The sequence below is a fragment of the Ceratotherium simum genome, chromosome X (genome assembly GCF_057802395.1).
Source record: "Ceratotherium simum simum isolate JZ-2026a chromosome X, ASM5780239v1, whole genome shotgun sequence".
NCBI lineage: Eukaryota > Metazoa > Chordata > Mammalia > Perissodactyla > Rhinocerotidae > Ceratotherium > Ceratotherium simum.
Window position 1 is genome coordinate 118,105,275 of NC_141940.1, and position 14,142 is coordinate 118,119,416.

The 14,142-nt window shown below is 38.4% G+C and overlaps 1 protein-coding gene across 1 annotated transcript in view; it reads right to left on the bottom strand.

Moving 5' to 3' along the window:
• GLRA2 (glycine receptor alpha 2) overlaps nt 1-14,142 on the bottom strand; it is a 177,485-nt gene that overhangs the window by 92,592 nt on the left and 70,751 nt on the right. The window contains exons 4-6 of the mRNA XM_004435132.3: nt 12,338-12,420; nt 9,524-9,661; nt 7,667-7,881 (exon numbers count right to left, since the gene is read on the bottom strand). Of these exons, the coding sequence (XP_004435189.2) occupies nt 7,667-7,881; nt 9,524-9,661; nt 12,338-12,420 (436 nt within the window). The remainder of the gene's footprint in view (nt 1-7,666; nt 7,882-9,523; nt 9,662-12,337; nt 12,421-14,142) is intronic.

Genomic DNA, 14,142 nt, shown 5'->3' on the forward strand with positions numbered 1-14,142 from the left:
CCATAATAGGGTTTGATATAAATCATAGTGTTACTACAAGGTGATAAAATGCGTTGGGGAAACAAAATTGAAAAGTTGAGTTAGCTCAAGGTGTTGATGAGGGAATAGGTGAGGTGATCGTGGTCAGAACAGGCTTTATTGAGAAGGTTAAATCTGAATGAAGACTTGGAAAAGGTGGAGAAGTTAGTCATGTGAATATCTGGGGGAGAGCATTCCAGGCACAGAGAACAGTCATTGCAAAGGCCCAGGGATGACAGCATGTGCCTGGCATATTCAGGAAACAACAAGGAGGCCAGTGTGCCTGGGGCAGTGAGCAAGGAAGTAGTGGTTAGCTGGCTGTCATCTTGGTAATTGAAATAACTGGGCCATGTCTCTCGAACCATTCAACAGGCTAGCCTGGCCTTATTCACATGGTGGTATTCATAGGATCCCGAGACCAGCAAGAGAAAGCTAGCTACAATATGTGAGCATTTCTCAATATTCTGCTGATTTCATGTTTGCCATTGTCCCATTGGCCAAGACAAGTCACATGGTCAAATTGACAGTCAATGTGAGAGGGAGCTATTACCCAAAGGATATGGATACAGAGAGGGGAATTATTACAACCCTTTTTGTAGAAGATTACCGCATTGCCCTTATTTTACTGAATTATAATCTTTTATGTATTATGTCAGTCTTCTTAAGGACAGAAGTTCTGTTTCTTTATGTTTATATCCTGAGTATGTATTACATGCTTCATAATAGTTTATTTTTTCCTCACTGTGTGGCGTTTATAAGAACTGAAGACATTTAGGCTGTATGACCCAGATAGAGTTACCCATTTTAGCGAAATGGCAAGAGAGAGAGTTCAAAATAATCCTGAACCTCAAAATGCTATCCCAAAAAGATTTATAAACCTCATTAGGACTTAAGCAAAAGCACAGCCTGGGTAGCTTCTCCCACTGTCAGCTTCCCTGTAAAGGCTGCCAACAACATTCTTGAACTAAAGTGCCAATGGTGCTTCAGCTCTGTCCCAAGAGAATTCACACATGTCATCTCTTTGCATATTCTTATCACACATTCACTACATCAACAACTCCTCAATTTGCTGTGGCTCAGGAAACGTCAGAAGGGAAAGTTTATGAAGTCTCCCACATATGCAGACATCTGGCTAAAGCAAGCAGGCCTGCTAATCAATTTGCTAAAGCTTGGCTTTCTTATTTTTCAATCTTTTATCCAAGAACTTAGTAAAATCCTTATTTTACAGAACAAAAATTTTCCCAGCCTCTTTCAGAAATACCAGTATGACCTAGGAAATTCATTCCAATCAGCCAGGGATGTACCTGATTCAAAGAGCAATCATTTCTATTTTTTAGAGTTAAAACAGACATCCAAACAAATCCTTATTTCAAAACTTCTGTACGTATCAGTCTTACTGCTTTCATAGTTTCTCTTACTGCAGTCTCTAGATAGAAACATTCTTGTGGGAATAAAGTAAGACCAAATGTGGTGGCCTCTTTTGTTTTAAATCCAAGCTGTCCTGGGTTTGGCAGCTGCTTGAAATGGTCCAGCTGGTCTTAGTCGACCAGATGGCTGAAAAGTAAGGGGACATTTCCTTATATAGGAAATAGGGCATCTCCATTAATAATGGCTAAAGATAATGCTTCTGGATCCTTGCTCCAAGGAGATGGTTGTGGACCTGTCAGAGTCACCTGCACACTTGTGCCATCCCAATTGTCCCCTACCAATGCTTACTCTCACCTCTACAGTCTCTGGGCTACAGCCACAAATAAGGACTCAAGACAGTTAGGAGTGGCCGCAAATCATTCAGCTATAATAACAAGCACAGAGTAAAGGAAAATAATTCTTTAACACTGTTTGGCTACACTCAAAGCCTGCCTGATGTCTCACAGCCTTCTATTCAATTCATCCTGATATTTTCCTGCGGGTTGGAAAGACAACAATACACCCAGCCTTTAGTCTGCCACTAGGGGTTTTATGCTCCAAATGGTTAGAACATTACCAGCAGAATAGCTTCTTGAAGGTTGGCTGAGATGTATATTTAAAAAAAACAATTTTACAACTTCAAGTGGGAAGGTACCTATGGAACAGATATCATGCTGTATTTCATTTTCCTGTATTTAGGGAAGAGATTGAACTTCTGAAAATCAAACCAAACAAAACCAGACCAAACAAAACAAAAACTACAAAAAGCTTTGGTTGGCAGGAAGGCAGGAAATTAACATGGAATCAGTAAACACAAGTTTCTTACTTGAAATGCCTTTAAAATTTGTGAAGCATGTTGGAAACCTGCCCAGATTGTCTTCTAGAAAAGCTTATTTTGTAAGTGTAGTCCAAATATTATGAGTAGGAAGTCCTCATTGCCTGGAATGATTTTTACGTCCTCCTACTTCACCTGTTTAATCTGCTTCATAGATTCATCTCAGGCTCCCTGCTTCAGGCCATTTTCCTAACACTGCTCTTTCTCTCCCTCCTTCTCTGGCTCCCTTCCTCTCTCCTTTCTTCCTCCCTCTCCATTTCTCCCTCCTCTGCTTAATAGGTTAGGTGTCCTCCTTGATGTCCTTATATTCCACATTGTTTAAAAATCACCATTCCAAGTGTCTGTTTCTGGCATATCAGATTACAAGCCCATGAGGGCAGGGTCTATGTTTTATTTATCTTTGATTTCCCCAGCCCCTAGCACAATGCATGGTACAGAGAAGACATTCAATAAAAGTTGAATAAATGAATGGATGAATTAACCGCCAATTAAATTACACCTAGAATACCACTTGCCTACAAGTCTTTTCAACACTGTTTATTCATTCATTAACCAACTCTTTACTGAGTACCTACTATGAGTCAGGTGTTGTGCTAAGTGGTAGGTATGTAAACATGGACAAAAAATCAGTGGAATCCTTGCCCTCATAAGCATAAAACTCTAAAATTAAGTATGTTTATAAGTGTAACAGTATGGGAATGGGATATCATTGTCTGAGAATTTTGACAAAAGCCTCACTCTGAAGGGATACTACACATATGCATGCAGGATGCAGGACTTTCTAGAAGATAGCAAATGCTATCTAGAGACCATTATACCCAACACCGTGTATTGTAATGGAAGACTAGACACTTGACAAGAACTAATTGAAGTAATGGAATTTGTGGATGTTGACAATGCTGTGGCGTTTTTCCCTACTCTCCTAACGACGGGGAGAAGGTGATTTACCCCACCCCAATAGGAGAAGAGTCTGGCATCTCCTCCACTTGTCATCTATCTGCTGAGCTGCTGAAATTCTAACAAGTTGCCCCTGGATCAGAGAGGAAAAGAGTTCTTAGGAGAGCCTGTCATGTGTCCTCAGCAGTTTGAGTTTTATACGAAAACATGAACACCAATACTTGTTTCTTACCTGGATAAATTCTGAAGCTTGAATACCCAAGATGCTGGGGTGAAGGCAGAAAGGTTAACAGTTAAGTTGCATTTCCACTATTTAGCAAGACAAGAACGTACGTTCTTGGTGGGCCAAATAAATGGTGTGGAAGATAGCCAGATGTGAATCATCTTGAAAACATATCAACCAGGAGGGCTGTCTACTTGAGTAAGGAGACCCCGGGAGTATGAAGTTGTATGGGAGATGCTGCTAGGAGGCGATAGCTAAGAGGCGATTGTAAGACATCAGCCAGAGAGTGTATTATTCATCCAGGAATGGTATAGTATGTGTGACCCCCGGAAATCTCCAAAGAACTCAAGTTCAACTCACTAGAAAGCCGGCATTTGGAGGCTTGCCATTAGAGAAGGCAAGAGTTACAATACAACAGAATCAGTCACATACAACTTTCTTCCATCCATCCTTTCACCCTCACCCCTGAACAGTGGTGAAGTCAGCAACAGGAGTGGAGAAGAGAATTGGAAAGGCAAAGGGCCCACCTTGCTGCACATCTTCAAGCCAAAGGTCAGGCCTGAGCTGGGGACAAGGGAGGGGAAAAAGCATTGAATTGCGTGTGAGACTGAAGTTTTGTTTCAGGCTAGATGATTTTTTAAAAAATTTGAATGGACTGTCCTAAAGTATTTAACACCAATACTTTAGCTGTCTATTAAATTATAAAATACACGTTTGTTCATTCTGGGTCTAATGCCATAGCGTGTAGCAACTGAGAATCTATGGAATCTTCCTGAAGCGTCCTCCAGGGGCAGGGAAAACAGAACCAATTGAGGATGTTTAATGGCAGTGATTGTAGAAGAACAGAGCCATTGCTTATTCAGACCCTGTAGAGCTTAACCCATTCAATGAACTACATACCTATGAAAAACACACACATGTGTACACACACGCATACAATAAACTTTGGCTCATCTCATTGGCAGCATGACTATAACCAGATAATGGGCCATCCAAAGAACACAGCTTCTTCTATTCATAAGGCCCTTTATGAGTCCTCTAACATAACTTCCCATCCCATGGAGCAGTCTTTTCCCTTGTATTATGGACAGGGAGCAATAACAACAAAAATAACCAGAATAAATTGAGTGCCTACCATGTACAAAAACTGGGCTAAACAATTTATATAAGTAATGCCTCATCTCATCCTCATTTAATTTTTGAAAGCAGTCGATAACATTATTCTCATTTTAGAACTGAGGAAACAGGCTTAGAGAGATTGAGTGAAGTAGAGGCTCTAAGATTTAGATCCAGGCCTGCCTGTGTTTCAAAATACATCTTCGTGGGTATATTCTTAACTTCCCAAAGTCTACTTGAGAACTTCTGGAAAGGAAGACATACTCCTTTAGAGTAATTCCATTCCTCTATAGTATATGTCATATTATTATGAGATTCTTTCATATATTAAAACTTTAATATTTTTCTGTAAAACTTTTACCTGTAAATTCTGCTTCAAGTCTACTCTATCTTTTACGTGTTCTCACATGGGGGAACATGGCTGTTCATTAATTAATTTATTTATCCCTCCAATGAGGATTTATTGGTCATCTAGTCTAAGTCACACACTGTTCTAGGTGCTGAAATTAACGTGATGAACAAGACAAAGTTTTTGCCTGAATGGAGCATACATGCCACTGGGCATCTTCCCATAGATCGTCCCTCATTTACTCTAATCGTCCTCAGTTCCTTCTTTTTTCCATTGCAAAATAAGATTTAAAAAAATATGTATGTGTGTCTTCCAGAATGTGGTGAGACACAAACACTCATATACAAATATATTTATAATGATCATATTTACAAAAGCAAAAAAGAAAATCCTAAATATCCAAGGTGGTAAAATAAATGATGATTAATAAAAGATAGACTAAGTCATTGCAAATTACATTCAGGATAGATTTTAATGCCATGGGAAATAGCACATAGTATAGAACTGTATAAAAGTTTGATCTCAGTTTTTTGTGTGCGCATGTGTATGGGTTTGCCTACAAATGTGGATAGAAAAAAAGACTGGAAGGAAATACACCAAAGTCTTAACAGTTATTTATTCGATGGTTAACATTAATGATATTTTCTGTATTTTCTATCTTTTCTATAACAAGCATGCCTTACTTCTAAAGGGCAATGTGCATGCCTACTCTTGAAGAGTGTTGCCGTAGGCTCTGGAGCAACTGTACTATCAGCATAGTGGAGCATTGGCTCAGGGACTGCAGTGTTTATAAATTAAAATATTCATATGTATGTGTGTGTGTGTAAGTAACTGTATGGTCAATTCTTTATTTTTCATGACTCACTTTTTATCCTATTTTCCTTTCTCACTGTCATCCATATGAGTCACATCTCCCCACAGTCAGTTGAGAGCCAACCACGTTTAATAATAGCCTAAGAAAAATACACGTAGGAAGATAAACCTGCTGATGGCAAAAGGATAATCACTATGAATTCAGAGCTAAGTATAAAATAATTTTTGATTATATTCTCTTTTGGTTTATCTGAGTTCCTGTTTGCCTATACATACAAAGGTCACTGATCAGTGACCATTTATTTAGTAATAGTTTTGACCATTGATGTAGAATCATAATAGCTAATAAGAATGAATAACAAGTTTATAAAAACTCAAGCTCCCATTTTGAAAATAAATGACTACTCTTTTCATAGCAAGGAGTGGTTGGAGGCTAAATGTCTTATGTTTTTACATTATATGCTTACAATTTGTCACCGATACTTTAGCTATCAAATTGTAAAATTGATAGGGGATTGTAAAATACATGTTTTTGCATCCTGGGGTTTAATGGCATGGCATGCAGTGATGGCAGTAACTAATAAGTGATGAGAAATGAGCAAATGAACCTGTTTGGGATGAGGCACAGAGTGGATTAGAATTTCTATTAGGTAAAATTGATTTGTGATTATGTAGCTGAAAAAAAGCTGTTAGTATTTCTGACATCTGTATTCCAATAGAAATATGACACGGGTATTTTGTACTATTTGTTATTCTAGAAAATAAAGTATCAGACAGATCTATTCCTTTCTCTATTAGCATACAAAATCTAATATTTATCTTTGGAAACATGGAACTTGAAAATTTACATAACTATTTCCCCAGTATACAATCCACCCCCATTATAGCCACAGACCTCCTGCATATGTCATCTTACTTTCCAACATACTAGATAATGTGGAACATGATCTAACATTTCTCATCGTGTCAAATGCAGCACTACTGAACATAAGCTTAAGCCAGCAAAGATATGGGATTACATCGCAATTATTTTCTGGAACTGGGTTTTGGAGAGACTGCTCAACCAGTATGAGACAGTGTACACTGAATACTAAATTGAACTCACACTCCTGAAAAATTGAAGCCAACAGCTCGATGTATTCAGTGAAAGGGAGAAACACACATAGGCACACTTCTGGGGTGCTGGGGCACTTCACAAGCAGGACATTTGTCGTTACTTGCTTAAGCAATATTTGCAAATGCAGAGGTCCTGCCTTAATAAAAATAGATTATGCAGCCATTATGGATTATTATTTGAGGTGCCACAAAATGTCTATGTGCCCCTGATATCCACCCCATACTTCTCTGTCAACCTGCCACAGTTGCCGGAATTCTTACCATCTTGGATGACTCCACTGTTCCTTCTCTAGGTAACTGTGTCACTCGAAAATAGTAGCGTATCAAATATTAAGGGAAATTAAGGCATACCAAAGATTCATGTATCTGATTTGCTGCATCCTAGTATTGTACATTCATTTATTATATATACTCATTGACATGGATTTTCTGTGTAAACTTCCAGGAGCTTAATTCGAACTTTTATTACTGTAAATGACTTCACTGAGCATATAAATCACAATAGCCTCACCAATAAATACTTGACAATACAGCATAAGTTGCATCAGTCTTACTCCAATTCCTGCAAGCTTCATGGCTCATAAACCGCATGAGGTCAAAAGCACTCAATGGCTTCTTAGACAGAATTCCTGAGCGAAGTTTCTGCCTCCACTCACTCCTCTTCTCTCTTAACCTTGATTCCCCTTTCCCCTAATTGATCTGATTATGAAGGTCCCTCATGTCCTCAGAGCTTCTAATTCTCTCAAACTCAGCTCTTTGTTCTCTCATTGCATTTGCATCTTCAACAGCGCTTCAGGACGGCAAACGTTTCTGTCTTCACAGAATTCTTCAACCCACAAGACCTTTGACAAACCTCTTAGGTGACTTGTTGTCAAGTGAGGATATTTCTTACCTTTGGAAGAGATGCCCTGGAACCTGAACTCTGGGTGGTCATCGTTAAGACCGTGGTGATGCCCAGTGCAACCCTGGCAGGGGCTGCATCCATGTTTATCCAAAAGGAGACCCAGGACAAAATGACTATCAACAGACTGGGTATGTACATCTGGATCAGATAATATCCCATCTGACGTTCCAGGTGAAACTTAACCTCGATGCAGGTAAACTTTCCTGGAAGCAAGAAAAGATGATTTAAAATCCACTTTGAATTTATCTTTCCCATTCCAGCCTCCCACTTTATTAGAAAAAAAAAAAGAGTATTACAGATGGATTTGGAAGATTGCACAAAACGCTCACCCTACATAAGCAATTCAACTCTTTTCCAACTCCACCAGTAATGGAAATGACAGTGTGAGAATGAATAAGGAGTCACTGCACCAAAACCATGTGGCATATTCAATTTTCTAAATCTGTGCTTAGTGCAGCTTGATTATTTAGACAGAGCTACGGAATTTGCAAGACTGTCATAAACTGACCAGTGGAAATAAAATATTCACATTTTATGGGGTTATAATATGTAATATATAGCACAATATGTAATTTACAGCATATATGTATAACATATACTATAAGCATATAATACATAACAGATAATATGTAATAGTTGAAACCATTCCCTCCTAGGTAGTAAAGTTCACATGGGAATCCCAAAGTATTTGGATAATTGTGTATCTATCTTTGTCTTATCAATAGCAAGAGAAAAATATACACTTGTATAAGCCATGCCTATAATCATTGTAAACATTTCCCAGCCTTCTGGTTAATTGCTTGAGGACATTTAGAATATTCCTAGAATCTGTTTACAGTGTTACATTGCCTATAAAAAGGAGTGCATATAAAGATATTAAAACTTTTAACACACTATTAAGAGACAAATGTTCCTTCCCCTGCCACTTCCTCTTTAATTGGCTTGGAGTTAGAACCCCAGAAGGTAATTTGGCTTAGTCAACATGAATTATAGGAGATAGGGCTGGATTCTTCTTGGTCAGGAAGAACACCTTGGAATCAGGTTTTATTACTTCGTAGGAAGCACTGTTGACTCCTGGAACAAGTGTTCATGGACCATTCTACTCAGCAAGGGACCTGGAGCAGTCACTGAACAAACCACCATGTTTCGATAGCCTTTCCATGATCAGCTTGTGTGGTGTCAAAGACCGGGACATTCACAGGGAAAGCCATCAACTTTATAGGCATAATCTTCCAGGTAAAAACAGATGCCCACTTGTTGCTAACACCTCAAATTCTGCCCCCATCCCCCCACCCCAAGTGTCTGTCAGAACTGCCGACAGTGCATGACTTTAGAGCCAGCTGACTTCCCGCCAGCTGATTTTCATCCCAACTCCGATTACTGTCCGGGACTGGAGGGCACAACAGCTGTATTTCTGGGTTTACAAAGACCTATGTTGTTATTCTTCTCTCCCACTAAGGCAGAGAGTGCAAATTGACCTGAGGATCCAAAGTCAAGAGTGGACACCAGGAACAGGCCAGAATTTATATGCTTCCTGCACCACTTACAAGGTCTCGTACATCTTTCCTCAGACTCATTTGACAGCAGATGGTCAGCAAGAGAACAGCAAGAGATTCCTAAATCTCTTTCCTTCTCTCTCTGTTTCGGAGAAATTATCTGTTGTGCTCACTGACCTATTCCAGCGGGTACAGGCATCTTGTCTGTTGAGGGGGTTTTGAGCCAAGCCCAGGTCCGTGCCTTGTAGCTCCATTTTCTTGGTAAATATGCAGCAATTAAGGTGATGGGATGTATACCCCAAGCTGCAGATGGAGCCCACTTGGGTATAGCAGCTGAAAGAAAACTTACCAGTGTTATAGTGCTTTGTGCAGTAGCCGAGTTCTTTCTCTTCTTTCAAAATAAACTGGGGCAGGGTCAATCCTTCAGCAACTTGAACTGGACCATCGCTTAACCACTCAAATATCAGGTCATTCATCGTGTACCCAACTGGAGTAAACAAATCATGGTGAAAAATTGAATGCATCTTTCCCAGAAAGCTTGAAAGTCTAGCCATGTAAAGAAATAGACAAGGAAATTGTCTAAAGCAGACACATGCTCAATCAATTCAAGAGTATTTTTAACATAAGTGCTGCAATCATCATGACAACTACATGTCATTGGAACCAAAGAAATTGAAAACAGCAAGCTATTTCTGAATGATTTTTTTCTGTGTAATGAGAGAATGAAATCTATAAAGTTCATTTTATTCTGCCCTCTTTATTCACTAAATCTTTCTGAAGAACAAACAAGTAAATAAAGATAAAATTCCTTTGAAGATTGTCTTTACTTGAAAGAGTTGTGTCTGTGGCAATCCAATAAGACAATCCAATTCATGGCACCAGTCTTAGTATTTCAAATGAAAAGCATTCTTTTTTTAAATGAGAATGAATTCATCACAGGCCTACCTAAAACATTCCCATTGCAAACTTGGCCCCTCTCCTAGGGTCTATTAGCTTTGTTTTCAGAAAGCTTGTGCGAAAGTCCTTATGGTCAATCCTCAGTTATTTTAGCAAATGGGGAAGGCTATAGGTAGATAACATAAGAGGAAGTTGTGGAATATGCAAATCAAGCATGTTCATTTGTGCTAGTGTCTTGCTAAATGGGCCTACTCACCCCGGTGATTAATATGAAATGAAAGAGATTCTCTGTTATGTAAGATCATATTGTTATATGACTCTTGAATCATCCAAAGTAAGATTGTTATCAGTTTAGTGAACCAAAATTAGCTCTTAATCTCCAAGCTCCTTCTAATTAGGTCATTATCTGTCAAGTGCTTCTAGATCTTTTTGCACCCCAGAAATGAAGGCTACTGTTCCTTCAGGCATCATTTCTCTCCCCTCCCTCTTTGTGAAATTTGAACTCTAAAATGAGAGTGAGGAGGACAGGGATATTATGTGAAGTCTTGGCTGACCAATAACCTAAGCATGTTTATTAAATTTATAGATTCTTGTTTACTGCAAGATAGTGACTCACCAACGCTACACAGAAATCAATGGCAAAGTTAATTGTAATCTACTTTCCTCTTTCTTTGGACCATCTTTTCCATTCAAAGCCAAAAAATAAAAACATGGAAAGCAAGAAATTACAAAGAGGACCCTGTACAAGGGTTGATGGTCCACAAAGAGAATGGCCAACCCTATCTCTTCCACTGCAACGCTGTAGGAGTACTTCTTGGGTATCTCCAACAAATAGCAGAAGCACACCAAACACCCTAATATCCTTGTCTGGCAAGCTTCTTGCTGGCTACCACAATAATAGTCCTTGTCAGACACCCTGAGGCCCCAGCCAGGGACACACAGAAGAGGTAAAGAGATGGCAAATGAGGAGGTAATATGAGGGTAGAAAAGTAAAGAGTAATTCCCACCCTTCACATTCAAAGTTAGTAGCAAACACATCGCTGCTTCTTTGATTTCATTACTTCTGGGTCCTGCAAAGACCAAGCATATTTACTAATTGGAGTTTTTTAAGCCTTGGAAGAGCCTCAGATGACAGCTAGGCTGTTTTACAGAGAAAATAAGTGTTGGATTGAGGCAGGGGAGAGTTTGGAGCAGTAGAGAAGACACAAAGGAGGAATCATGATGTAAGAAAATGTTTTTCTCAGCTTCCTTCTCAAGAGAAGGGGCGATAGGGAAAAAGTGACTACATAAAGCCTATTGTAAATCAGAAATTCTCATTTTATCCCTGACAACTTCTTAAAACAAAGACGTTTTATTATTTTGTTTATTTCTGTAGGAAGTTTCTAGGGAAATCTACAGTGATTTTAAATGATCAGAAGGAAACCCTGTCACCACCTCTTTTTTTAATAATAGTTGATGTGTTTTTTTACATTTATTATTTTTCTAAACCAAGAAGCTAAAAGTTTTTCCTTGCCCCTGCCTCATTAAATCTCCTAACATCCCTGTAGATCAGTAGCACTTATTATTCTCTGCATTTTACAAACAGAGAAACTGACAGAGCAAGCCAGAAAGAATTTCATGCCTCTTGACTGAAAGTCCCATTACCTTGGAGGCATCAGCAACTTACGGCACATGTCAAAGATTTCAGTGGTATCAGGGCTAGGGCATAAAGGGGACAAAATAGATAGCATTTCTCTACTTCCTTCACCATGCCTTTGTGTATCCACTGCCTCTAAGGGAGATGCCTCTTATTCCATATTATCTCATGCCCCTCATTCTTGCATCCTCCTCTGGCTAAGGCCCCTGAATCTTGTCCTCAAATCAATTATCCCTTCCTGCCAAAATTCCTTTAGGGTGATGGTCTATATGAGCATAACATAGAAAGAAATACAATTTTCTGATTAGAGAGTGATTCATTATAGAGGTTGAATGAAGAATAGTCTTAATTTTCCCAGGAGACATTTTCATTTCAAAGAAAAGCTTACTAAATCAGCCTTGTTTTTTGAGGAAGGGTGAGTTATTTGGCATTTTACTTTGAAAGATTGTCTATGCTTTATTGGGTATGAGACATGCACACATGCTTTTGCTTGTCCTTGCCTTAGGACCTTGGGAGTTGGTAAGTAGGTAGAGAATGAGTCTTATGGGTCTTTTCTCCTTAATGACACACTGAAAGAACCAGGTCATTGGTTAAAACAAGCAGACAGTTATTTCAACAGTGGTGACTTACAACTCTCCAGCTGCATTGTACAGGTCTGGACATCCATTGGAAAATTCTTCAAGTCCATGGGACAGGATAAGGTCAAGGTGAGTCTTAGCGAAGAAAAAAATTTAGGAAACAAGTTTTAAATCTGTGAGGTCTGATTCTTGAGAAACAAACCAAAAATACGTTTGACATTAAGCAAAGTAACACTGATTCAGATAATGAAATCTAAGCTCTCAAGACAATGCTTTCTATTTTTCAAAAGAACAGAAGGCATTGATAAACTTTAAAAAAGTATAGAATTTCACTCTAACTCGTTACTCTCTATTTCCCATCTTCTAGCCTCTGACTTCCACCTCCCCAATGGCACTGGTCTCAAGTTTATTCTAGAATTAACAAGAGCACTGAGAAATAGTGTAACAAGAGCAATGGGCTATTACCCATACCGATATCCAAAACACAAAGTTTATATTGTTTTAGAATTATACTGTGGACAGGTGAACTTTGCTTTAAGGACAAAAAATGATGTGATAAGCACAATTGGTTGTGATAGACATTGGTTCCCCTTCCATCAAATAGGCAAATGCTTAACTCCACTGTCTTTTCATTTGCTAATCTACATGGATGGGTTAACAATATATTGTAACATTCATTCTAGAATTGTCAAATCTGGAGCAAGTAATCCATGAGCTAAAAAAAACATTTATGGATGGTGGCTTGTATGTAGCCTTCACCTCTCTGCACCCAGGAGGGGCTACTCTTCTTCTTTCCCCTTTCCTTAACTTCTCCGAGCTCCAGCCAACTCTGACCAAGCCTTATATCGGGATATTTATTGAGCCGCCTTCTACAGTTTCCTTTTTCAGTCCTCAAGGAGATGATGCACACTTCTTGCTCTTCAATTTTTTTAATACCTCAGAGAGTCAAGGAAGGAAATTAAGATTGAGAATCAGCAGATCTGGCTTCCCTTCCCACTATTGCCTCAAACTATCTCTGTCTCCTAAGCAAGACCTTAGACTTGATAAACATTCATCTCCTTATCAAATGAACGGGTAGGATAAAATGATGCTTATTCTCATTTGGCTTTAATACTAGAATCCCTGTTATTCTAAAGTTTACTGTTCCAAATTCTGTTTATTTTCTCTCAAACATCTTTTATATCAGTAGACCCCTCCAACTCTTGCTGTTACCTAAACTCTCCCTTGTTGTCATGCTTATTCTCATTCTCCCCTTCTGGTTCCCTTCTCTTTCCTTTCTCTGCTTTATTTTATACATTCTATACAAGCCAAGACAAAACAAAAAGTAGTGGCACACTTATTTTAAAGAAAGAAAACGATCAAGATTTCAAGTGGGATTAGACAAAGAATCCATGCTGACAATCTTCAAAATCTTTAAAATACAACAATGATTGGAAAAAGCAAGATCCAAGGCAGTGCAGTGTGGTCTCAATTATGTAAAGATCTGTTTTCAATCTTGTATATAAACACAATACTATATTAAGAGTAGATATTTCTGGTTGGTGGGATGATTCATATTTTGTTTTTACTCTATGTATTCTGCATTATCTGTATTGACAAGGATAGGTTATTTGAAGATGTCCGTCTTCATGTAATTAAATGTGCCTTTAAAAAATAGTTGAAAGGTAAAATTATAAAATTCTGTTTTATTCATTAATCTTTTGCTATTATTATAATCATAATTATTATTATTAAAATTTTGCCATAAACATACAGTTTTTCACCTTCATTGCTTAGTAAATTACCTAGCTTCTGTGGGCTATTCTGAGAACACAAAAACCGTGTCTCTAAAGGAAAAAAAAATAGTTTTAAGTTCTA